This window comes from Hipposideros armiger, unplaced genomic scaffold (genome assembly GCF_001890085.2).
Source record: "Hipposideros armiger isolate ML-2016 unplaced genomic scaffold, ASM189008v1 scaffold_188, whole genome shotgun sequence".
NCBI classification, from domain to species: domain Eukaryota; kingdom Metazoa; phylum Chordata; class Mammalia; order Chiroptera; family Hipposideridae; genus Hipposideros; species Hipposideros armiger.
The window spans coordinates 2,737,300-2,763,161 of record NW_017731538.1 but is presented as its reverse complement, the minus strand read 5'-3'; the positions used below and the strand labels follow the sequence as shown (position 1 = coordinate 2,763,161).

The following is a 25,862-nucleotide window of genomic DNA, read 5'->3' as shown; positions in this document are numbered from 1 at the left end:
TTCGCATTGATAATATTTTACCCTAATTTTTGAAAATATTCTATTTTTTACCTCTGTGAATAGGTGTTTTCACTGAAATTTACAGAAAATAGTATTTGCTTCTTACGTATTCCCCCTATCAGCAGACACCAAAAACATCTCAGAGAGATAAATCTCTCTTATATTTAAGTTTTCCCAAGGATATGATTTTGTAAAAGTTCATGGCTACTTCAACGTATAGTGAAAAAGGTTTTTTTGTTGTTGTTGTTGTTTTATGTAACAATCCTTTCTGGCTATAATTTAGGTCCATACAATCTCTCTTGGTTCTTAACACATATATAAGACATTTACATTACTTATCTGTTCAAACTCCCTTTTCCTTACTCATTGTTTTATAAATGCTGTTGTTCTTCTCTGAAGTATCATTAGGCTTCTTATATATTCTTTTCCAAAAGTAGGGACAAATTAGATATGAAATTCAAATAAGCAGTTCAAAGAACACTAAGAAATATGGGTTACTTCCTGGTTCTTGGTTGACTTACTTCTATCAGAAGATTCCAGTACTAAAAATAAATCCGATTAATTAGAATGCTCAGGAAATGAGGCATTTAGGCATCCTGTTTAATATTATTGTTTAAAATGTTTCTAAAATGTCCTAGTATACTTTTCTAAACAGTAAACATGGGACCAATAATAGTATAAATATGATTTCTATGATTAAGATTTTTAAGAATTACTATTTTTAAAAATTACTATTCTAAACATCAAATGTCAATGGAAAACACAAAGGAAGAGCAACATATCAAGTGAAAACTAACTCAAGAATATATTAATTATTTTTTGGTGAATTTATTGCTATCCCTTTTTGATGCTTGTGATTAAACCTCTTTCTCATAGGCAGAGTCTTAAATAAAAAAAAAAAAGCCCTATAACTAAGTACTGTTGTTAATTGGGTTTTGACTAATGAAGGTGCCAGTGTATATACTTTTCAAAAATGAAATCATCACAAAACTACCTATGATCTATATTTGTGATCAGTAATTATCAAATTTTTGCCCTAATCGCGAGCTTGTTTAATTTGTCAACAATTCTATACCCTAATGCTAAGAACAAACTGAAATTGATGATCAGAATCCCTCCAAAAACTACATTTAACTTTTTCTAAGTTCTGTCTACACTATTATGAGTGAACAAAATGAACTGATTTAAATTGTATCTTCTCTTCATTACTTTCTTTACCTGTAGAATAAAGTAAACTAGAATAATCTCTAAAATGTTTCTATTTTTAAAGTTTTATGATTTTAGCAATTGGTAAAAATTTTGATAGTTATATAAAACAACTAAAAGCACTGTGGACAAGCATAATGTATGTCTATTTAGAACATTATTTTCTAAAGGAAATCCTATTTTGAAGCATTAATATTTAAAGAGAAATTAATCTTATGTGTAATGATGGAAAAAGCAATAACTATTGGGCTATAGCAATCTACAGAAGGTAAAAAAACGGGAGGGGGGGGGAGTAAGGTTCAAAAAAGTGAAAATCAATTTAAAATATGTAATGCTATGTAATTCATAAAATGAACATTATAATGATCATTTCTTCTTGGTTCAACAATTCCTGTACTCTAAAGAAAAAAATTTATTAACATGATTTGACTACTAGTTTGTTGTACAAGCCTGTAATTAAATTTGCTTGTTGTTTTCTACTTCTCAAAAACAAAAGCAACAACAATAAATAGAGGTTACTGACGCAGGTGTAACTGCTAATTACAGCAATGTCTTTTAGGATAAAAACTGAATACTCATTTTGAATTATCTGAGATTATAACTACCTCTAAAGCCCTAGCAGCTCACTATATTGTAAAAGCAGCTGATCCTTGAAAAAGAAATTCTCATTTATCTAAGATTTAAAAGAGCAGTTTAAATTTGAAAATATCAAATGTGATAAACAGGGCTGGCTGATTACTGTATTTTGACCTTGTAAAGTTTTCTATCTCCTTTCTCGGCTGGGTCCTCTACTTCAGAGCAGGGGTAAAATCCAGGAAATGGCGTGAGAGGATTAATCTTTGGCCTACAGGACCCTGAGAAAGCACCCATCAAGCTACTGATGCTCCGCAGGGAAGAAATGACTTGTGGGGGGAGGGTTGGGTCAATCAGAAGATCTGACACCATATTTCGAGCCTCATTCAGCACTGAGAGATCAACTCCACTGCCACCTCCAGGATTCTAGAAAAGGAAGAAAAAAAAGTAAAATTATATATTTGTTACACAGGAAACTCAACATTTAAGAAGAACTTACTCTGTTTTAAATCAAGGTCTATGTAACAATATCTAAGTAATTTAATCCTATTAAATGTTAATTTTCATTTATTTGGACATAACATCAATGATACAACAAATGGTATAATTCTCACTTTTGATGCTGATGTAGCAGATAATGTGAATTTTAATTTTTTCTCTATCATTAGCTTATCATATTTAACAGTATTCATTACTGACTTGATACCTAACATAAAACTAAATTTGTATTTATTTTGAAATCTATAATTTTGACATTTCATTAATTTATTGATGATTCCCTTTCCTTTATGTCAAAATTTCTTTTAAACACATACAGCATTTTTTTCATTTCCCTTACTCACTTAAGAGGCAGTCTAGCATAGTGACAGGCTTGGCTGCAAAGATATGAGCTTGAAAGATGACTTTTAACCCTAACTGTATGACTTTGAGCAACATTTAACATTCGAACTTTTTAGTTTCTTCACTGCAAAATGGGGATAATAGCACCTACCTCATTAAGGGCTGATGAGAGAATTAAATCTGATAACACATAAAGCAATGTGTGGTGCATATATTTATAGTATAATATATAACAGTATTACAGTTAATATTATGGAAAATGATGACATAAAAATACAAGAAAAATAGTATCAGAGTTCAAAGGAAATAGTTGTAACTTGAAATTGAATGGTTAATAAAAACTTCACGGAAAGGACAGCATCAGGATGGGCCCCCCCAAAATTGGTAGAAATATATTTTTAAATTTTTAAATAAACATGTCATTAATATATACATATATGATTTTTAAGTTTTGAAAATACATATATATTGTGTTCAACTCAGTTACCCAAAGAAATAAGTGCACTGATAATCAGAACAATGAACTAAATGTTACTTTTGTTTTATTGTACCTTGAATTTACATTTGAGTATGTTTGGAATTCATAATTATTCAGTATTTAATTATTTCACCATGACACTATTAAGTATTCTCAACACATTTTAGAATTGAAATATTATGAAAGTTAGACCACTAATTAGCTAAATGTCTTTGCTCTTTGTGAAATTCTTTATTCTTTCACTTGTGAACTATTATTTTGTATTAGTTTTTATTTTAAAACAGTCCCCATTATTAGGGTATAGCCCTGCTTTTTCTAGGTTTATAAACAAATACCTCTGCATATCACTGTAGATAATTAAGCATACTTCTGCTAAACAGCTTCCAGTAATTTGAATTACTGAACCAAAGTAAATTAACATGTTAAAATTCGATCATTACTATAAACCTGCTTTCATATAGGCTGGACAAATCTATACTGCCATGAATTATATATAATAGCATCTATTTTCCTTTATCCAAATGAGAAATCTGCTGTTATTTGAGTTGGTGTTCCCCTATAGGTAATGTGTCATTTCTCTCTGGCTGCTTTTAAGATATCTTGTCTTTAGTTTTCAAAAGTTTAATTATGGCATGTCTTGAGTAGATTTTTTGAGGGGAGGTTGGTCCTGTTTGGTACACACTTAGCTCCTTGAATTTGTAGAATTATGTCTTTTGCAAAATTTGGGAAGTTTTCCGCCATTATTTCTTCAATTTTTTAATTGTTTTTTTATTATTAGTTCCAGGTGTACAGAACAATGCAATAGTTATCTTTTTCTAAACCCACTCTCTTCTCCCCTCTTCAGATACTATGATATGAATGTTGGATCTTTTGTTATTGTCACTCAGGTCGCTATGGCTCAATTCATTTTGTTTCCATGTATTTTCTCTGTTGTTTAAATTGGGTAAATTCTATCGCTCTATACTCAAATTCACTGAGTCTATCCTCTGTCATCTCCACTCTACTGTTGAGCCCATTCATCAAGTTAACGTCCATTATTGTATTTTTCAGTTCTATAATTTCCATTTGTTTCGTTTTTATAACTTATATTTCTTTGCTGAGATTTTTTTATGTTGTTAATTTGTTTCAAAAGAATTTGTAACTGATTGGTACAACATTTTTATAATGGCTGCTTTAAATTCCTTTGTCAGATAATTCCAAATCTGATTCATCTTGGTTGTAACAATGATTGTCTTTTTACATTCAAGTTGTGATTTTCCTGATTCTTGGTAGGACAGGTGATTTTTTAATTTTATCATCAGCACTTGGGCTATTATGCTAGAAGACTCGGGTCCTATTTAAACTTTTTATATTAGGAGGTGGTCTGCTTGTTTAGATTTAGCACACAGGTCCTAGTCTACTTTTTTCAGGCTGTGTTCTAATAACATTTTAATTTTAATAGCATTCACAGTGGTATTTCAGTTGCCTTTTTTTTTTTCCTGGTGCCACTAGGGTTCCTGCTGGTACCTCTGTTGGGGGGTGGGGGATAGGGTGGTGGGGGTAGGATGAGGGGGTGAGGGGGGATGGGAGGGAAGAGCAAGAACTTCCTCGGGTTGGGTCACCTGGTACCTCCAGGTGGGCAAAGGGAGTCTCTAGGCCACAGGGAAAAAAGCACTTTCTGGGTTAAGCACTTGTTTGTGTGGCGGTATCCCCTGTGCTGGGCGCCCTGGCCACTGAGTGTCTCTCACTGGGGAAAGGGGTCTCATGCCCAGTAAGGAATGAGAGTATAGTCATGCATCTCATGACGATGTTTCAATCAACCATGAACTGCATATACAATGGTGGTATAGTGTGTAGTAGGCTAGGAGGTCAGACAATTAAGTTCACAAACTTGCTGCAACACTGTTGCTAACCTTTTTTGATATCAGAGGGATCATTCATTATGAATTTGTACCAACTGGACAAACAGTTACACAAGTTTACTATTTGGAAGTGCTGAAAAGGCTGAGTGAAAAAGTTGGACAAAAATGACCTGAACTTCTTGCCAACAATTCATGGCTCTTGCATCATGACAATGCACCAGCTCACACGGCACTGTCTGGGAGGGAGTTTTTAGCCAGTAAACAAATAACTGTATTGGAACACCCTCCCTGCTCATCTGATCTGGCCCCCAATGACTTCTTTCTTTACCCAAAGATCAAGGAAATATTGAAAGGAAGACATTTTGTTGACACTCAGGACATCAAGGGTAATATGATGACACTCTGATGGCCATTCCAGAAAAAGAATTCCAAAATTGCTTTGAAGGGTGAACTGGGCACTCGCATTTGTGCACAGATTCCTAAGGGAAGTACTTCAAAGGTGACTGTAGTGATATTCAGCAATGAGGTATGTAAGAGTTTTTCTAGAATGAGTTCACAAGCTTAATTGTCAGCCTCGTAGATGATGTATTACAGAATTGCACACTTGAAATCTATGTAATTTTACTAACCATTGTCACCCCAATAAATTTTAATTTAAAAAAAAAACGGAATGTTCCAGCAGCATTACTTGCAATAGCCAAAGAACTGAAAATTAATGTCCATCTACTATAGAATGGATGTATACACTATAGTATATTCATTTAATGAAATATTAAATAGAATAAAAATGAATGAATTGCTCCTATGTGCAATAATATGTATTAATATCACAGATAAAATTTTGAAAGAAGCAAAATAGAAAAATACATGATATATATCAAGTTCATAATCAAGCAAAACAAATTGCTTGAAGTCAGGAGAGATTATCTTTGGGGATATAAGTAATAACTAGAATGGTGTTTAAGTGAGGCATCTGGGATGCTGGTAATGTGTTATTTCTTGACATGGGTACTAGATACATGGGATGTTTAGTTGGTGAAAATTCACAGAGCTGTGAACTTTTCTGTGTGTATAATTCAGTAAATTTACCAAAAACTGTTAAGTACAGTGTTTTTGCTTCCCCAACAAAATATTTTGCCAATTGCCTTGCTTTTTGTCATATATAGCCTTTAATCTACTTTTTTTTCTGTGTGGATCAGTTTCCCTCAATTAGAGGGAAAAAAATCTCATGCTTAACATAGAATTATTAATTTATTCTAAGTTAGATTAAATTAATCTAGATTAGTTAGCCCAAGTTAGATTAGCAACATTTAAAAATAACTATACATGTTTGGTGTCTCTTCATTTTCTTTTTCCCTTACAATTACATTTTTTTTTAATCTACCTAAGTGAAAGTTCTGGTTAAAGAAAATCTTATATCAGCAATCTTGTGAAAGTAATTTTAATGTAAATGTCAAGTTTTGTTACAGATATTATTAGTGATATCACACATTTACCTGGTAATGAGGTTTATACCATTGCTTTAAGTCCCAATCCCAAAGAATCATCTGAAAAAAATAAAATTCACTTAGTTACAAACCAGAAATAAACAAATATGTGTAAAAACAAAATGGAGCCATCTCAATTACAGATACCTACAATAGTGTAAAGTTTGAGAGAGGAATTGGAAAGGTAAGCATAAAAATTATCTCAAGACAGAATATTTTATTTAACTATGCAATTTGTAATTGAGAAATCAAAAGAAAAGTCAGAATAAAGTCACTAAAATAAGCTATATTAACTTTCGAAATATCTATTGCCACAAAAAGGGAAACAAATCCAAAATCACATCTAGTCACTAAAAATAAACAAGAAAAATTGTAAATCATCAGTCTTCCATTCTCCTCATCCTCTACAAATGATTTTAAACCAGTGTCAGTGGGTGGTGCTATTTCCTTACTAACAAGGCTCATCTTTCATAAGCAGTTTGAAAAGCTTGTCCTTGTGGTTAGATTAAGCATAGAAAGTAACACACAACCCTTTTGATAATCAGTGATGGTCTTGGTATTTGTCTCCTTCATACAATGGTAACTTCTTCGTCCCAGACTAGTTTTTTCCTGCCTCTCTCTTCCTTGCATGCTTTCTGGCTACTTCCCCATCCAAGTCACTATGCTCAAAGAGATAAAATTAGCTTTAATTTAGAAATCTATAATTGCTACCTATCATTAATCCTAAATATCTTTTAAGTTTACTTAATAAATAGGTCTCCTTTTGCCTAATTGATTGTAATTGTGATTTTCTCCATATGAACCCTAATCTTGAATATAAGCCTAGTTAATTTGTAATATAATCACATAATTTCTATACATTGAACTATTTGTGTTGTTTCTTCTCCTTGGTCCCCAATCTTCTTGGTTGCAAAAGATTTTAAAGTGTAATCTACTCTATCATATCATTATTGGTCCAATATGTTATCAGAAATTGGCAGACTTTTTTTCTGTGAAGAGACAAACAGTAAATATTTTAGGCTTTGTAAGCCACATAATGTCTCTGTGGCATAAACTTAGTTTTTTGTTTTTGTTTTATAAACATTTAAAATGCAAAAAAAAATATCTTTGCTTTAGGGCCATACAAAAACAAGCTGTTGGTAGGATTCGGTCAGTGGACTGTAGCTTGCTGTGCCCTATTAGATAATGTACCCACCCTTAATCATTTGAAAAATTGTCTGTTGTCATCATCACCATCTTGTCAACATCCTCGCAGCTCATCTCTTGCCAGTGAAGAGAAATTTATTCTTTCCCAAAAAAATCCAGACATACTATAACCACTTACAAAATTCATGAGCTAGAGCCTACAAAATGGCTATTGTATAACTGTATACAAAGTACATCATATATATTAATGTAGACTCATTACATTTCTTTCCCATGGCCCTAAGTGTTATCCTGATAAAATTATTTCAGGTTGTGAATTAATCAGCATACATTCTAGACTCTAGAGACATTAACACAGTTTAAGATGTTGATAACTTCCTAAAAACACACTCACGTTAAGATTAACATAACCTTAAAACCCCTAAGTTTCTTTTACACAGCAGCTCATTCTTACTTGCAATCACTTCCTCTAGGATCAAAATTACATTGACCAAAAAGCAGCAGGTCTTTGTGTGAAATCCCCTGCATATTAGAAACTGAAAACACATACAGTGAAAGCCACAAATTGGTGGTAGACTGCCTTCTGTGTAAAAGAGGGTATAAGGGATAGAAATATATTTTTTAAGGAATTAGAGGAAAGCGGTTTGTCGTAAACTTAGGATGGCTATTTCTGAATGAGTAAAAAGAGAGAAATTAAAGAGGGGACTAAGGAAAGTTGTAGGTTTGTGAAAAAGGAGTCCTGAGAAAGGAAAATTTATGTGTGGTTAAGCTCAGTAACACTGTCATAAATCTAATCAAGTGAATTCAAAACATCAAGAAAACTAGTACAGGGCCGGCTGAGTGGCTCAGTTGGTTAAGAGCTCGCTCAAGAGTTTGAGCTCTGAGCAACAGTGGTTCGAGTCAGCCCGAGCTGAGCAGCCGTGAGCTGCCAACAGGGGGCGGGATGGCTCAAAAAAAAAAAAAAAAAAAGAAAACTAGTACAAAATTAGATGTTGGTTTTTCTCTTTAAAAAAAAGGACTATTGGTTTGTTATTAATACTGTGAAAAAAGTTCTATATGCTATATTATCATGGGGAGCTCTTTGTCTAACTCAGTCCCCCCAGTGCACAGTTGATCAAGGTTTGACCGCTGTATGACCTTCCTGGGGTGGCGATGAAGAGCAGTCCACCATTTTGCTCCCTAGCAATGAGCTCGAACATGGTTACAAGGCATCATGGCTGGTAAAGAAAGCCTGCCACTTTCAAAAAGCCTGCCTTTTCGTGCAAGCCCACTTTTGTCTCCAGCTTATAAAAACAGCCAAAGAGAGGCAGCCCCTGAGTCAGTTCAGAGGACCTTCCTCTCCTACGTGATACCTTCCTTGTGCTGGAGCGTGGGCTTAGAAAACTTTGTCTGGAAATTTTTCCAGGGTTTCCTCTCGATTTCTATCTTGGGAAACCCAAGAATCCCAATGCTGGTATCCCTACCACTGATCCACATTGGAATATAAACGATGTTGATCAGCCCACGCCGGAATGTTACAGGAAATGCATTCTGCTTGGGTTAAGGAAGAGAGTGCCCAAACAAAGAAGTTTTAATAAGCTCCAGCAGCTAAAGCAGCATCCAGATGAAAACCCTTCTGAATTCCTAGACTGCGTCTCTGAGGCGTATAGCCAATATACTGATGCGGGCCCAGAGGCCCCTGAAAATTTAAAGGTCATGAACATGGCCTATTGGGCAGAGTGCCCCTGATAGCCAAAGAAAGCTTCAAAAGGTTGAGGGTGCCTTTGGAATGCCTATGTCACAGCTGATGGACATTACTTGTAAGGTTTTCAATAGCAGAGAACAGGCCTGGAGTGGGTGGGAGGAAGGAAACAAGATGAAGCAACAGGCTGACTTGCTGGCTGCTGCTCTGACCACCAGAGGGCCTCAGAAGACAACGGATAAGGTAAGGCCCCCTGGAAACAAGGGACCTGCCCCCAAAGCAGGCTCTAAACAATGTGCTTCCTACAAGCAAGATGGTCACTGGACAAAAGAATGCCCACGTGTAAACAAAGAACAGGACAAAGAGAAACGAGGAGCATCACAGATGCCCCAGTTATCCCGGAGCGACCAGGAGTGACAGGGCCTGGGGCTCTGATCAGCCCAACTGGCTCCTTCAACATCACCCTCGTGGAACCCCCGTCACCCGAATGGTTGGAAAGAAATTAACTGACGTTTTGATTGACACCAAAGCCACATATTCTGAATTAAATACTAGATAGACGCAATTCTCTTCCGAAACAATGCTTATGACTGGAGTGTTACAAGAGTCACTACAAATGCCATTTCTCTGGCCATTAGATTGCCAGATGAGAAAAAAACAAACCTTAACATAGCTTCTTGGTACATGTCAGAACGCCCAGTGCCACTTTTAAGGCGGGACTTCGTGACAACACTAAATGCCAAAATACCTTTGTCCCCCAGCCATTTCAATATTAGGGTACCTCAGGGAGAAGCTTGTGCTTTACAGGCAGCATTGCTGGCTTTCGCCCACGAAGAAATTCTGGCTGAGGTCCCCAAAGAAATCCTGCAAGAACTAAGTGTGGAAGTATGGACAAAAGGCAGACCTGGGAAGGCAAAAACAGCAACCCCAATCCAAATACGACAGTGGACAGGAGCAACCGTCCCTCATCCAAAACAATGCCCTCTACAAGACCCTTGGTACTTCAACCCAGAGGCCGAATTACTGGCCCTGACCTGAGCCTTGCACCTGGGAAAAGAGAAGAGAGTTCACATCCACCCCGACTCCACACAGGCATTTACTGTGGGCCATGTTCACAGGGCTGTCTGAAAGGAAAGAGGCCTCTTAACATCAGGAGGTAAAGAAATTAAACACACCCAGGAGGTACTGAATCTCCTAAAAGCAGCAATGGAACCTCAGGAGATTACCATTATGCACTGTCCAGGCCATCAGAGGGCAGAGGGCTTAATCTCCCAAGGGGACAATAAAGCAGATCAGGCTTCCAGTCTGGCCGCCTGAACAGAAACCATAACATCCCTGATGGCGGCTCTTATTCCTGACGTTGACTTAACACTGGCCCAGCTCGCATACTCTTTAGAGGACCTAGAAAGAGCAAAGGAGTGCGGCTTCACCACACACCAGAAAGATGCATAGATAAGCAATGAAGAGGGGATTATTCTGATTCCTAAACACCGAATGGAAGAAACAGCTGACTCTATCCACTAGAGCAGTCATTATGGACAGGATGCCACACTCCAATGGATACAAAAATACATCACTGAGCCACATAGGCAGAGGACTAGTCAAAAGGGGATTCAAAAATGTACCATCTGCGCCAGAAATAATCCAAAGGTGGGACCTCCCCCCGAGTCAAAGGAGTGCAAAGCCAGCTAAGGATTGGGCCCAGGATAAGACTTGGCAGATTGACTTGACAGTGAAGCCCCAAACTACTGGAAATTATCTATATCTGCTAATAGTATTTGTAGATACCTTGACAAAGATGGGTTGAAGCACTACCATGTAGATCAGAAAGGGCATCAGAAGTAATAAAGGCCTTATTAAAAGAAACCCCTAGATTTGGATAGTCTTTTTCTACCCAAAGTGACAATGGCAGTGCCTTAATTGCCAGAGCAACCCAGGAAGTCTCTAGACACTTAGGAATACAATGGAAACCCACACTTCTTGGATACTACAGTCACCTGGAAACAGAAAAGATGACCCACACTTTAAAGAAAACCATTGCCAAAATTTGTCAAGAGACCACTTTAAAATGGGACAGGATATTGCCCACTGCACTGGCCTCCATAGTTCAGTCGAGTCTATGAAATATTATATGGGAGACCCTTCTTATGTCTTGGGGAGAACACGGGAGGAAAAAGAGGACCTAAAGGTCCAAGAACTAGACACTAAGGTGTGGACAGTCTTTGGAGCTTAACTGCTCTTCATAAGTTTGCTTCGGACAGGATGAAGTACCCTACAGATACCCCCTTACACCATTTCAATCCTGGAGCTTGGGTACTTTTAAATTCCTGGAAAATCAAACATCCTGATGATCAGCTTGGACCTAAATAGGGTGGACCGCATCGGATTCTATTAACAGCTCATTCCTCTGTTAAACTAGAAGGAATCCGGCCATGGATCTACCACTCCCGAGTTAAGCTGGCTCCAGATTCACGCCTTCCACCTGAGTGACTGACGAGTGACAAAGCCATCAGGAAGCACCGCTTAACAACCTTTGTAGGAGCCCATCTCAGATTGCAGGATACTCATCTGCAGAAAAACATCTGAAAACATGGGCTTAACTGCCCACTGGATAAATTCCAGGATAATTGTCTGCGTTCTAATCTCTAACTTTTTCCTGTTGTTTCCATTTCCAGAGCGTTTTTTTTTTTAAGAGCACAAGCTCACCCGTTCTCCGGATTGGCACCAATCTCAATAAGCTAATTCTTTTCTCCACTGCAGACTCCTGCTCGAACATTTCTCTCAGTCTGTGCATGCAGGCACAGGAACTCTTGATCAGCTCAGGAACAATCCTCCCATCATCATGACATCTGGAAATCTGATGTTTTCCTAAGTTCACTAACAAAAGTACAGAATAGACAAGAGTGAAGACAGAGCTGCATGATGGACACTAAAAGTCACCTCTGAGTTAGCCAAAGATTCCAGCTTCAGAATGTAAATAGTGAATCAATACCTGTCTATCATCTGATCCACACTTCTGCATTTCCTCTGCAAGGAGAACATCAGACAGTGACCAATGCCTGTACTCATTAGTCTAAGTAGAAGCTGCTTTTTTGCTAACTCAAGCATACTTTCATTTGGACAGTTTCTTTTTCTTTTTCTTTTTTTAAAGGTTTTATTGGGGAATTGGGGAAGGGGAATGGCCAAGTTGTTGTCCTTCAATCTTAGTTGTGGAGGGCGCAGCTAGCTCAGCTCCAAGTCCAGTTGCCATCCGGCTGCCCGTTGACAGATCAGGGCAGCTCAGCTCAAGGTGCTGTGTTCAATCTTAGTTGTGGGTGGGTGTAGCTCACCATTCCATGCGTGAGTTGAACAGGCAACCTTGTTGTTAGGACCATGTGCTCTCACCAGCTGAGCCATCCTGCCACCTGTTGACAGCTTAGCGGCAGCTCAGCTCGGGCCGGCCATCGAACCGCTGTTGCTCAGAGCTCAAACTCTTGAGCGAGCTCTTAACCAACTGAGCCACTTGGCCGGCCCCCTGGACAGCTTCTTGCTGGAGTTTTTTTTTTTGTTTTTATTAGCTAGGCCATCCTGCCACCTGTTGGCAGCTCAGCAGCAACTCAGCTCAGGCCGGGCATCAAACCGCTGTTGCTCAGAGCTCAAACTCTTGTGCAAGCTCTTAACCAACTGAGTCACTCGGCTGGCGACAGCTTCTTAATATTGAGTCTTCCTTGGCCCCACTTCATTCACCTCTATGATTAAATAAATATTATCTTTTCAAATATTTGCAGTCCAGTGCCAAAAGCCATATTTGTATTCATAAGCATTCTTAAACGGTAGTTCTAGCACTCCCAAGAAGGTGAAAATTGTTTCGGGGAGGGGGGGCGGGGAAGAGCAAAAATAACCTTAAAAACCTTAAAATGGTTGTGGCCTCTCAAATGCCGCAGTCCATAAACAAATAACCATATATCTAATGGTATTAACATTTCATAGAGAGGGGGGGATCATTAGGGAAAATGTTTAAAAAGGCTTCTGAGTGGGGTGATAACGAAAATAAGGTTGAGGAACACTGTTCTTCTTGCTTAGAAAAGCAACAATAGTTTACATTCTGAGAACTTCCCGTAATGCAGAGACGATGCCGGGCCTACCAGCCCACAAGCCGCTGTTAACATGAAGAGGTGATGTCACCCTTTCTTAGTTGTGTTCTTAGAGGTCTCTTAAAAAAAACAAAACACCTTACTACGTACATTTTTTTCTCTAGTCTTGCTTTTTTAGGTCTCTCTACTGGAGCCTTTTGCAGTGTAGACCATCTCCCTTAATAAATACACTCCTCTCGGCTCTTCCTCCGGTTAGCATGCTTTTCTCTCACTTGTACTTGCTGGGCTGGCTTGGAAAGGACTCTTAAGCAGCAGCTCATTCTTACTTGCTGTCACTTTCTCTAGGATCAAAACTACATTGACCAAAAAGCAGCAGCAGGTCTTTGTCTGAAATCCCTGCATGTTAAGAGCTGAAAAACAGATATGGCGAAAGCCACAAATTGCTGGTAGACTGCCTTCTGTGTAATCTGAATAACCAGAGTGTTAGTGATTTTGAGACAAACTTTTCTGTGTTAAGTAGAAGATCTGTGACCCAGGGATTCTGTGGCTAAGTCTATCTTAGGGCGCCGTTGTTCACAGTGCGGTCCACAGTAAGATAAATACAGAAATTAAGAGTAAACGTTTACAAATTCTAGCGATTTGACTTTGCTGAGACATTTTTAGTGTATTTTTTAAAAGCATCGATCCACAACAGATGCTTGCTCCTTTGCTATACAGTTTGACACCAGGAGACAAGCACATGAATGCACATAGCTGCATTGTTTAGGGTAGCAAGGAAACTAGGTACAACCCAAATATCCAGTAACAAAATGGAGAAATCTGGCATCTTCATGCAATGAAATACAACAGTGAAAGGGAACGCAGGACAGCTGCGTGCTACATGAATGAATCCCAGAAACGTGCTGAATGAGAAAAGCAAGTCACAGAAAAATGCACACAGCATAATGGTATACATGTGAAATATACATTAACCTCGTTTAGGAATGTATTGTAAATATATGGGAAACTAAAGGAATTTAGGATGGTGAACAGCTCTAGGGGAGAAGCGAAGGCGATGGATCTGAATGGCACACAGGGACCTCCAGTTATTGGGAATGTTCAGAGTTAATGGTGATGGTGGGTAGATGGCGTTTGTTACCCTTCATCTCTGTCGTTAATGCACCTTGTATACGTATTCAGCATTAACAAATTAAGACTTTAGGAAGGTAAAAAAAAGTAGAGATACTGACTAGAAAAATACTGACTTTTGAGAACTCATGCTGCAAGTAGCAAGAATGAAATGGAGCAATATTTGGGAAACGATGTGGGATAATACTTTTCTTGTTAACACATTGTAGACCAGTGACACAGATTTGCATCTATATATTTAAATACCCCATCCTCAATGTGTTAACATGGTAGGTCCTTGAGTTTGTACTTAATAGGACTGATCCAGGACAGTAAGAACTAATGGTGTAGGATAGCGGGAGAGATATCCAAAGGAGCAAAATCCTCAATGAAAATATAGCCTGATGTCTCTATAATATTAGCAGTAAGGTAAAAATTTAAACCAGGAAGCAGTCATAAAGCATTAGCCATTATTTATCAAATTATACCTGTGAATCACTAGCTATTCCTCAGTTGTCTGGACTATGAGATCAATTTAGTTTACATATATTTCAAAATTGTGAAATGTAAAATTCCAATTTTCAGAGAAATATCATCATTTTCATAACCATTATATTCTTAAAAGATGGGTAGGTGCCCTAAGGCCTGCATTCTTCTATAGGGGTGCAAATCATCTTAACTAAAGTATTTTCATGTCATTTGAATATTATTGTTTATATCTGTTAAGTTGGCATTCTTTTCACTGTGTGGCATTATATCCCAAATCAAAAAAATAAGTGGCTCAAAATTGGTTTCCTAAAGCTTTCAGTGTTTATAAAAATAGTAACATAAATAATTTAGAACAAGACTCTAGTGCAAACAGAAGACAAATCTGGGTGTGATAATACCGCACAAACTCATAAAAACAAAATATGACTAGGACATACACCAGTGACTATCTAAAAGTTGGATTTTTTTTGTAAGACGTGCAAGTCATTCACCCTATGTTCTTCTGAATGTTGTTTACTTTGATGGGAAGCCATGGGAACATTTATGACATAGTCAAACAAAACATAACTTTTTGGATAAACCAGTAACATTTCTCTAGAACAAGCACGTAATGATTTCTTGTACGAAACTGAAGATTTCTGTTCCTAAAACAGAAGAGACAAAAACTATATAGGTATCATTCAGATTCTGTGCACATAGCAAAAGCATACAAGAAAGATAAACTGTTGCCGAGAGATCGTAAAACTAGCCGGACAGATGATAAACACTCTGCTCCAAGAGAGAACAGGTCAAATAATTTCCAAAATGTATTTACCATATGACACCTTGGGATAGCACAGAATCGAAATGACATATAATGTAAAAAGAGTAATCACTCACATTTTTATACAGCAGATGTTTTACTTTACTGCTGGATACATGCACTCATGTGCTGAGTCCAAATCAGCGCTTGGTGTATGTACAATACACATGAGGAACAATGGTAGACAACTTTTTATGGGTTTATCACTAAAAAGGCCATATTACAAACAATGATTTCCCCCCCATTTAATGATTATTTTGTGAACTATGATAGAGGCTGAAAAACGTGTGTTGAAATCAGTTGTGAGAGAATCGGTTTATCTGTACAACAAGGCAGAGCCTTGCTGAACAGTAAGAGTATCTCCTAACTGCAAATGTACAAGCCACTTTATTCACAGAAAACAGCTGGTGGTTAAAACACATGCTGGGCATGACTCAGTGTTAAAGAAATAGCATAAATGTGAATGCACTCATTCTTGGCACGCAGTATATATCTTTTCAGTGTGTTGAGGAAAATGGGGCAAATATAAAATATAAACATAGCAAATATAGAAGTATTTTCTTCAAAAAATGCCAAGAACTTCTATTTCTCACACTTTTAAGTATGACCATTAACTTAGCTACTGACACAACCTTGAAGATAATGTTATTTTAAAACTCTACGGTCCATGTTGCATTTGATGGTTCAGAACCAATAGCCAAAAAAACACTTGCAGCCTTCTGTCATAAATTATAATTTAGCTTGGGTTTTTCTAACTTAAGAGAAATTAAAAAAGAAAAAAAGAGTTAGGTTGTGTGTTGTAGGTTCATTCTACATCCAACCAATCAGCTCAGTTTAAGAAACACTGGTAGGGCCGGCCAAGTGGCGCGATGGTTAAGAACTCGCTTGGGATGCCAGAGGGCCCCGGTTCCGATCCCATATATGAGGGCCAGTGAACACTGCCCTCCACAGCTAAGATGCTGAACAACAGCTCAACCTGGAGCTGGGCTGCCATGAGTCATTGGCGATGGCAGGTGGGTTGCCATGGGCTACCGTGTGTAGCCAGCAGCCAGCGTGAGCGGCCAGCAGCCGCAGTGAGCGGCCGTCCAGAAGCCGGCGACTGATCTGCCTCGCCGGGAAGAGCGCAATGATGGTGCCAACTTGGGCCAGTGAAGCAACATCCTCCACAACTAGACTGAAGAACAAAACGACAGCAACTTGTCTGTTCCCCTTCCCCAATCCCCCTGCACTGTTCCCATCCCCCCCAATTCCCCAATAAAAATCTTAAAAAAAAAAAAGAAAAGAAAAGAAACACTGGTAGAGGCATTCACTCCCCCTTACTTCCAAGTAAAAAATATATACGTTGTTCCCAAGTCAGTAAAATTTTGGGCATCTAAACTTTAAATAATTTAAATGTAAGAGTAAACAATTTAAATATAGCTAAATTTTAAATCAGTAAAAAGTTATAGTGACTAATATGTTCTCAAGACAGGGTTGTGTTACTTACACTGTAAGATCATTCAATGGATGTATGAAATTTTAACTTTCTGTTTTTAGGAGCTTCCATTATTTACCTGTTTCCTTCTAAGCTCACATAATAACACAATGTCAAAAAGTATATGTTTTCACACACTGGTTATCTACTCAAAAGTAATTTTAAAAACGGCATTTCCTCTAAGTAACATGAGGTATACACTATTAAAAAAACAAAACAAAAAAAAAACCAAAAACTTTTTTAGTTGATTTGATAAAGTGAACCCAAGAGTGAGTCTTTATATAAATTCAGCTTTTCTTTGTGGTTAAAAGTTGAATCCTGATCAAAGTTTCTGTTTGAATGTGTTTGTAAGTCCAGCATGCTTTACAGAACTCTACAAAACCACCAATACCACAGTGAAACATCAGCAGTACAACCAGGAGATGTTATCAGGTTCAATTACGTCAATGAGGTTTTATTTCATTGTTCCCTATGCAGCCAAAAAGAAAAACACACATGTGTCTTCAAATCAAACTTACAGAGCTATTATATTTATGTGAAATTTAAAAGAATATTATGGTACAGCTGTTACAACATCCTTTGTTCTCATATTTCTTGATATTTTATCTGAGCTTCGTGTACAAATCTATGCTAATGAAACTGATTGAATTTCAGTATTTCCAACTCTTTCTGTTATATTTCTTTGCCTCACATCTTAGATTTGATGAAGAAAAATAATTTAACTCTTTGATTGTGTTTACTGAACACAGACCAAAAACAGCCAAAAAGCTAAACTATAATTGTACTTTCTAATAGTCTAACGTTCAAAAATAGTAACTGTGACCCTATATGGAAAAGAAGGGCTCCTCCAGTCAGAAAAACTGAGAAGCAGAAAAAAAGATGGTAGGGAGGGAGGCTGGAGGAGATTGGGAGACTAGTATTATTACTTAGTAACCACAGTAGTCCCCCTTATCCATGGTTGGCTTTCCATGGTTTCAGTTACCTGAGGTTGACTGTGGTCCAAAAATATTAAATAGAAAATTCCAGAAATAAACAATTCATAGGTTTTAAATAGCACACGGTTCTGAGTAGCATGATAAAATCTTATGCCTGCCTGCTAAGGGCATGAATCATCTCTGTGTCGAGCGTATCCACACTGCATATGCTACTTGCCCGTTAGTCACTCCGTAGACATTTGGTTATCAGATCAACTGTTGCAATATTGCAGTGCTTGTGTTCGAGTGACCCTTATTTTACTCAATGCCACATCACATACTGTAATAAGTTATGTGAATTAGAGTATGTTGTTATAATTGTTCTATTTTATTATTAGTTATTATTGTTAATCTCACTATGCCTAATTTATAAACTAAACTTTATCATAGGTATGTATGTATAGGGGAAAACATAGTATAAGAGGTCTGACAATTAAGTTTGCGAACTTGTTGCAACAATGTTGCTAACTTTTTTCTATATCGAAGGAATTATTCATTATGAATTTGTACCAACTGGACAAACAGTTACACAAGTTTACTATTTGGAAGTGCTGAAAAGGCTACATGAAAAAGGTAGACAAAAACAACCTGAACTTTCCACCAATTCATGGCTCTTACATCACGACAATGCACTAGCTCACACGGCACTGTCTGTGAGGGAGTTTTCAGCCAGTAAACAAATAACTGTATTGGAACACCCTCCCTACTCACCTGATCTGGCCCCCAATGACTTCTTTCTTTACCTAAAGATAAAGAAAATATTGAAAGGAAGACATTTTGATGACATTCAGGACATCAAGGGTAATACGAAGACAGCTCTGATGGCCATTCTAGAAAAAGAGTTCCAAGCTTGCTTTGAAGGGTGGACTAGGTGCTGGCGTCAGTGCATAGCTTCCCAAGGGGAGTACTTTGAAGGTGACCATAGTGATATTCAGCAATGAGGTATGTAGCACTTTTTCTAGGATGAGTTCGCAAACTTAATTGTCAGACGCATGTGTTCTGGAGACAGTGTGCCAAAAATAACTATAGATATTGGGACTGTAAACCTTTAAAAATATAATTTCTATTTTCCTCCTACCTTGAATAATTTTAAACTACAATATAAATAGTATAACTTAAGCAAGTAAGAAATTAAATTTATAATATTTAAAATACCTTACTTAAAACACTTGAATATTTCAGGATTAGATGAGGAATATCCTAATAAATATTCTAGAATTCTAAGTACAGTTTATGAACAAGACCAAAAGAGAAAAAAATGTCTCCTCAATTCAGTAACAGGAATATGCTATAAACTTGACTCCAGGTCTGGAAAGAAAACTAGATCATATGTCAAGGTCCTTCCTGGGGAGATCTGAGATTAACCTAAAACGATGGTTTTATGACTACAACCTGAGACACCCCCATCTATACATACAATAACTCAGGTAGACTGATGCTAGAGCCCAGGTACTCAAACACCACACTGTAGTGTCTCCCACCTCCTGCAGACTCAGAGGAGACTGCCGTACTTTCTTCCTCCACCAGTCAGCTCTATAAGGCTCATACAACGAAATGATCCACAAACAGCACTTATATTTTCAAGTAAGACAAAGGAACTAGCTAGTCGTAAGCAGGCATACCCTCTGCCTAACAAGCAAATACAACATATATTTTCTTCTCTGATTGTCCTTTATAATTTAAGTGGGGGCAGAAAAATTATAGTGTAGAGTTAAGTATGATGGCCCAACCAAAGCCAGCCTTACTGATACAATATTTAGATACATGTATTGAGAAAATATTAAAAAATACCACGTGAAAATTTTCTGCTGGAAGTCCCTTTGTTTAGGAATTCTGCTCTTAGTCTCTTTTGTTGTCTATACAGACACATGACCTTTGTATTCCCAATAACACAAGGAAGAGTGCTCATGACACTTAGCCATGGGAAGACTGTGAGTCTATTTCATCATCAATTTGTCATCTCTGCCCCACGAGGAGTACTTATAGAGGGTTAATACTCCTCTAGGAAAAAGCTAGAAACTCCCTACAAGGCTCAGCCCCAGGCTTTGCTACCCCTCTGCAGTCTGCCCACCCTACCCTGCCTCTGATCATTAGAACTATCAAGGCCAGCGTATGTGTCCAGTATCATTCTGAGTGCTCCCGTTTCCTATTTTCAAACATGGGCTCTGTCCAACCCATCTTTGAACAGACGTTGGAAAGCACTGTAGACAATATCTAAATATGGTTTGGGTCATGTTTTGAAAGGAAACAAATGGTGACGGTAACCCCTTTAAGTGTCTTTCAGTGTCCTCAAACTTCTGTCTCTGCAACTAAAGTAAAAACATAGTTTTAAAAGGGGGAGGCACCCTTAAGTCTGGCGAACCATAGGCAATAAGAGAGAATGAAAACTTATGTTTACTATGTGAGGCACTCCATCGGGAGCTTTATATGTATTACACTCAACCTTCATATTCATCCTGTGAAATCAGGATAATTTATATATGTGTGTGTGTGTATATATATATATATATATATATATATATATATATATATATAATATATATTAATATATATATAAAATGAAATTAAGTAACTGTCAAATGAATAAAGGATTCATTTTTTAAATTTTTCTCTTCTTCCCCCTATCAATCTAGATCTTTCTGACTTTCATCACCATAGTTTCACATTTTTATCATATCAAACCTGGATCACTTTCAACAGCCTCTGATAAATTTTCCTCACTTACAATTACATCTACATATAGAACAAAATCAACTTTCAAACATCTGTATCATGTTATTCTCCTGTTATGGGGTATATTTGAGCTAAAGGGAATTTAGGAGTCAACAATTCCAATCTTCTCATTATAGATAAACTAAGGACCAGAGTAATGTGATTTTCCTCCTCTTTCTTACCTCGATGCCAAATACCACACAACTAAAAAATCTACCTGTAGGCAGATATTCAAGTAAAACAAAGGGACCATTTGCTTTTAAGTGAGAGAGGCCTCTGCAAAGAAAATATAAACATCTCTTTGATTACCTTTTATAATTCTACCAACTCACCTGAGGGGGAACATCTAGCAATAAAAATCTGCTTACCACTTTCTATATCTGATTGAAATGGTATTTTATTTTCCTTGGTTCCTGGTTTCTACTTCCTATTTCTTAATCTCAGTCAATGTATCTGACCTCTTAAAACAGAAGAAATACTTTAAGGGCAAAATGGAAGTATTCTTTAAATAATAAAGCTTTTTAAAAGGAGCAACTGCAAGTTACTTAGAAAGTAACAACAGGAAATTATTCAGTATCAGCAAGAACCAATGTGGTCAAGATTCAGGACCATAAATACAGTACTCTGATTCTACCAAATAACTATATCTCCAAAGCATAAAAGACATTTCATACAAAACAGGACTCTTGAAGAGTATTTTGTTATCACTTGTGTGAAATTAAAAAGCTTTTCATGGATAGAATTTTAAGTATTTTAATAGAGATACATTTACTAGCTCCTTACCTGCCTTTATTTTAAAACTGAATACTAAATTTAAGAGATATAGACATTAAAACAATTTTTCATAAAAGCATTAACCAAGAAAAACTTAAAAATCAATGTATACTAACAAAACTATTCTTTTTTTTCTATTTAAAATGAAAATTCACCATTTTGTATTTGTGATTTTTATTGGTTAGACAGGAATTATTCAAGTTGCCAGCAGTATCTGTTTTACACTGCTAGGCATTAGTTGAGTAAATAAGTTTTGTCATGGTAACTAAGCTTAAAATTAAGCAAACAAAGATACAAACCCCATAGCGACTTGATTTGAAAATGAAAAAAGAGAACTTCTAGTGTATTAAATAAATCAGATTCTCTGAGCATTATTACAGTATTCTAAATTTATGGGGGGGAAAGTACTAAAAGTCTTGTTTTGCATGAACAAAATGACTTCTTTCAATACATTTTAAATATAGACATAAATTTAGGACTACATTTTAAGAAAAACTTTACCATGTAGGAGACCACTAAACACTAATTTTCCATGAAAAATAGTAAAAATCTGAGATTTAACACGAATTAACTGTTATAATGTGATATGGATCAGCTAAAGAAGCTAACAGACCAAAGTAAGCTTTACGTAACTTGTAGAGAGCCTGTCTGTAAAAACGAATCAAAAGAAACCTCATTTAAAATGAAGTCAGAAGGCCAGAAGGGGGAGCTCGCATGCCCTACCTACATGGGCCAAGGAGCCCAACAGGAAGAACTGTGTAGAAGAGCTCTCCCAACTTCCCCTTCTCTATAAAAGAGCTTTCTCTCCTTTGTTTCTAGGAACTTGTGCATATGACCCGAATTGTAATTCTTTGTTGTTACACAATAAACCCATTTTTGCTGGAGAAACATCTAGCTGTGGAAGGTCAACATATCCAAATGCAGAAAAACTACTAATTGTTCAGCATCTTATATTCCCAAACATTAAACTTCCTGACAGTGCTGTACAAATGACAGTTACCATTAGTATTATAGCTCCAACTGGCATAAAATAGGAAACCAGGTAGTTATATTAAGGTCTATTAATTATCAATACATTAGTAGAATTTTAAAAATACTTCTGTTTTTAACTCAATAGTCCTTTTCCCCAAAATTAATGGCTGCTCATTCACTAGGGGACGAATCCACAGTTTAGTGTTTTCCTAAGATCAATGAGTCCAGTATAGTGATAAGTTGTGCTGATTATTGACTACAAAGCTATTAAAAAGTAAACTAGCCTAGCCTTTTTGGTATGCTGAGTGTGAATGAAGATAGCTAAATAAACCATTAGGATGGTAACATGTATATCAGTATAGATACTATTTACTAATTCACCAATTATTCATTTAAATGAGGTGCAAATTATGCACCTTCAACCTCCAGAAGGACAAGGTCTGATTTGTTGCTGTGACCCCAGCCTGTAGGAAAGTGAATATCTAGAACAAAACAGTTGCTTAATAACTACTTGTAGAATGAATTAACTTATAATTAGCAATTGTCACATTTTATAAATTTGAAATTTTAGTTATGGCGTCTATTAATACTACTGAAAAATAGCTAATATTTATTGAGAGCATACTATATGCTATTATCTCACTTAAGATCTGTGGTTCTCATTTTTACAGTTAACTGTGACTAAGAGAGACTAAATAATTTGCCCAAGTTTACATGGCATGTGAGTAGCAGAACCAAAATTCAAACCGCGGTCTTTCTAACTACAAAATCTTTAATGACAATATTATACTGGAATATTCACAATTTGTTATTATGCCATGGATCTCTACCACATAAGTCTCTTTCATCCTATACAAAGGACCAATATTACAAAAATACGAAAATAAATAATTGCTATACATTACTTGCCTTCCTGGCTTTTAGTACATGGCCTCCTGCTGAAGTTGAGTTCTTAACCACTTAAAACAACATCTGCTTCTATCAGAGAGTAGAACAACTTTATGCAGTGGAAGAAGTGGCCTACCAATTTAGGATACTTAGGCTGAACTACCTTTGTTCCAGGTGCCAGTATAGAAAAGAATGTACTGTCTTAAATTTGTGAAGATCAAATAAGAACAGGGCCAGCTGAGTGGCGCGATGGTTAAGAGCTGGCTTGGGACGCCAGAGGTTATCGATTCGGATCCCACATATGAGGGCCAGTGACACTGCCCTCTACAGCTAAGATGCTGAACAACAGCTCAACGTGGGGCTGGGCTGCCATGAGGCGACGGCAACGGCGTAGGCTGCAGCCCCTGCTGCAGTGGGTTGCCATGGGCTACCGTATGTAGCCAGCAGCCAGTGTGAGCGGTCAGCAGCTGCAGGGAGCGGCCGTCCAGAAGCCTGCGACTGATCTGCCTCGCCCGGGAAGAGCTCAATGATGGTGCCAACTTGGACCAGTGAAGCAACGTCCTCCACAACTAGGCTGAAGAACAAAAGGACAGCAACTTGTCTGTTCCCCTTCCCCCAATTCCCCAATAAAACTCTTTATATACTTTGTAAAATGTAAAGCACTATAAAAATGCTCATGAAATGATATTTTCTATGTTGATATGCTAATGTATTGTATAAATAATCTTGTTCCTAGTCCTGGACATTCTCCATTGTTGCCTTCAGATCCACTCTCCAAATGGCAGTTTTCCTTAGGAGGCTGACCTTTTTGGACAGCATCTAAAAGCCATTGGTCATCTGGCTTTTGGTGGGGGACTACAGGAAGCACCAGCAGCAGGGCAGAGGAGAATGAAGTTGAGGTATTTATAGGTGTGGGTATCAACTCCCACAGGTTGACAGCGGCTGGATTTCTCCGCTGAAAACTACAGTTCCTGTTGCAGGTCCTCTCCTATAGCTTCTACAGATATTCTTTGTCTCATCAGTCCATGGATGGTAATGAGGGTTATTGACCTCATCTCTCTTCACTTTTATAAAGACTCCATTATAAAATGATCCTCAGTTACCCTATGTTAGTATGTCATTTGTTTTTTACAGAACCCTGATTGATACACTACCCAGCTAGATTATAATACCCCTTGATATAGACACTTTCTCATATTTCTTTATCATCGTTAGCACCCAGCATGAACACTTGCATATAAATAAAGTATACATACTAGAAAGGACACCAGACAGAAAATCCTAATATCTTAGTTCTATTTTCATTTCTACCAATGACTGGCTTCCACTAAACCTTGGATTCTAGATTGTAAAATAAGGAATAGGATTAAGATGGATTAAACAGTCATCTAAAGTCTATTCTAGGAATGATATAGAATTGTTTTTTCTCAGCTAATAGTTAAAACCCCACCAGTAGAGATTTATTTCTTTGTTTGATAAACATGGGATCACTTAAAAACAAACAAATAATTATTTAGCTCAGGCTTGGAAAACTTTTTATATAAAGGACCAGAGAGTAAATATTTTAGGCTTTGTAGACCAAGAAGGAAAATCAAAATACCTACTATGTAGATATTGCTATAACAAAAGACAAACATATTTCTACAGTTTTACTGACAAACAATAGTGAGTTTAAATATAATAGTACAATAAATTTTTATAATGAAGGTCTTCCAATGATAAAAATAGAATTATTGGGTTGTCGGAAAAGTCATGACTCATGTTTGCAACAGATGGCACTAGTTCATTTTTGGAAGTACTATAGTCATTCGCATCTATGTTATTGCTATGTCATTTGACAGCTGACAGTTTTGGCTTCATTCTAAAAAAAAATTGAGTGATTTGGTTGAGTTTTGGAGATTTTACAACAAGTTGAAGATGGAAAACCAAACTGTGCATTTTTTGCCATGTTTTACTGTTTTACATCCATAAAGGGAAGAACGCGTGTCAAGCTTGTGCAAAGTTGCATAAAGTTTACGGCAACAATGCTCTACAAGAACGTCAGTGCCAATGGTGGTTCATGAAATTCTGTGCTGGTGATTTTTATCTCAACGATGCTCCTTGGTCAGGGAGGCCCACCGAGGTTGATCACGATAAAATAAAGGCATTGATAGAGTCAAACCCACGTTACACGACACGAGAGACTGCAGAAACATTGAACATCCATCATTCAAGCGTTCACGACCACCTGAAGAAGTGGGGATACATAAGCAAGCTTGATATTGGGTTCTGCATGAACTCAAAGAAGTTCATTTGACAGCGTGACAGATAAACATCTGCAATATGCTCATTAAGCGTGAGGAAAA

At 37.1% G+C, this 25,862-nt stretch overlaps 1 protein-coding gene across 1 annotated transcript in view; it reads right to left on the bottom strand.

Annotated features, from left to right (window-relative positions):
* PDE3B (phosphodiesterase 3B) overlaps positions 1-25,862 on the bottom strand; it is a 181,957-nt gene that overhangs the window by 55,113 nt on the left and 100,982 nt on the right. The window contains exons 2-3 of the mRNA XM_019652882.1: positions 6,435-6,485; positions 1,957-2,205 (exon numbers count right to left, since the gene is read on the bottom strand). Coding sequence (XP_019508427.1) covers positions 1,957-2,205; positions 6,435-6,485 — 300 coding nt within the window. The remainder of the gene's footprint in view (positions 1-1,956; positions 2,206-6,434; positions 6,486-25,862) is intronic.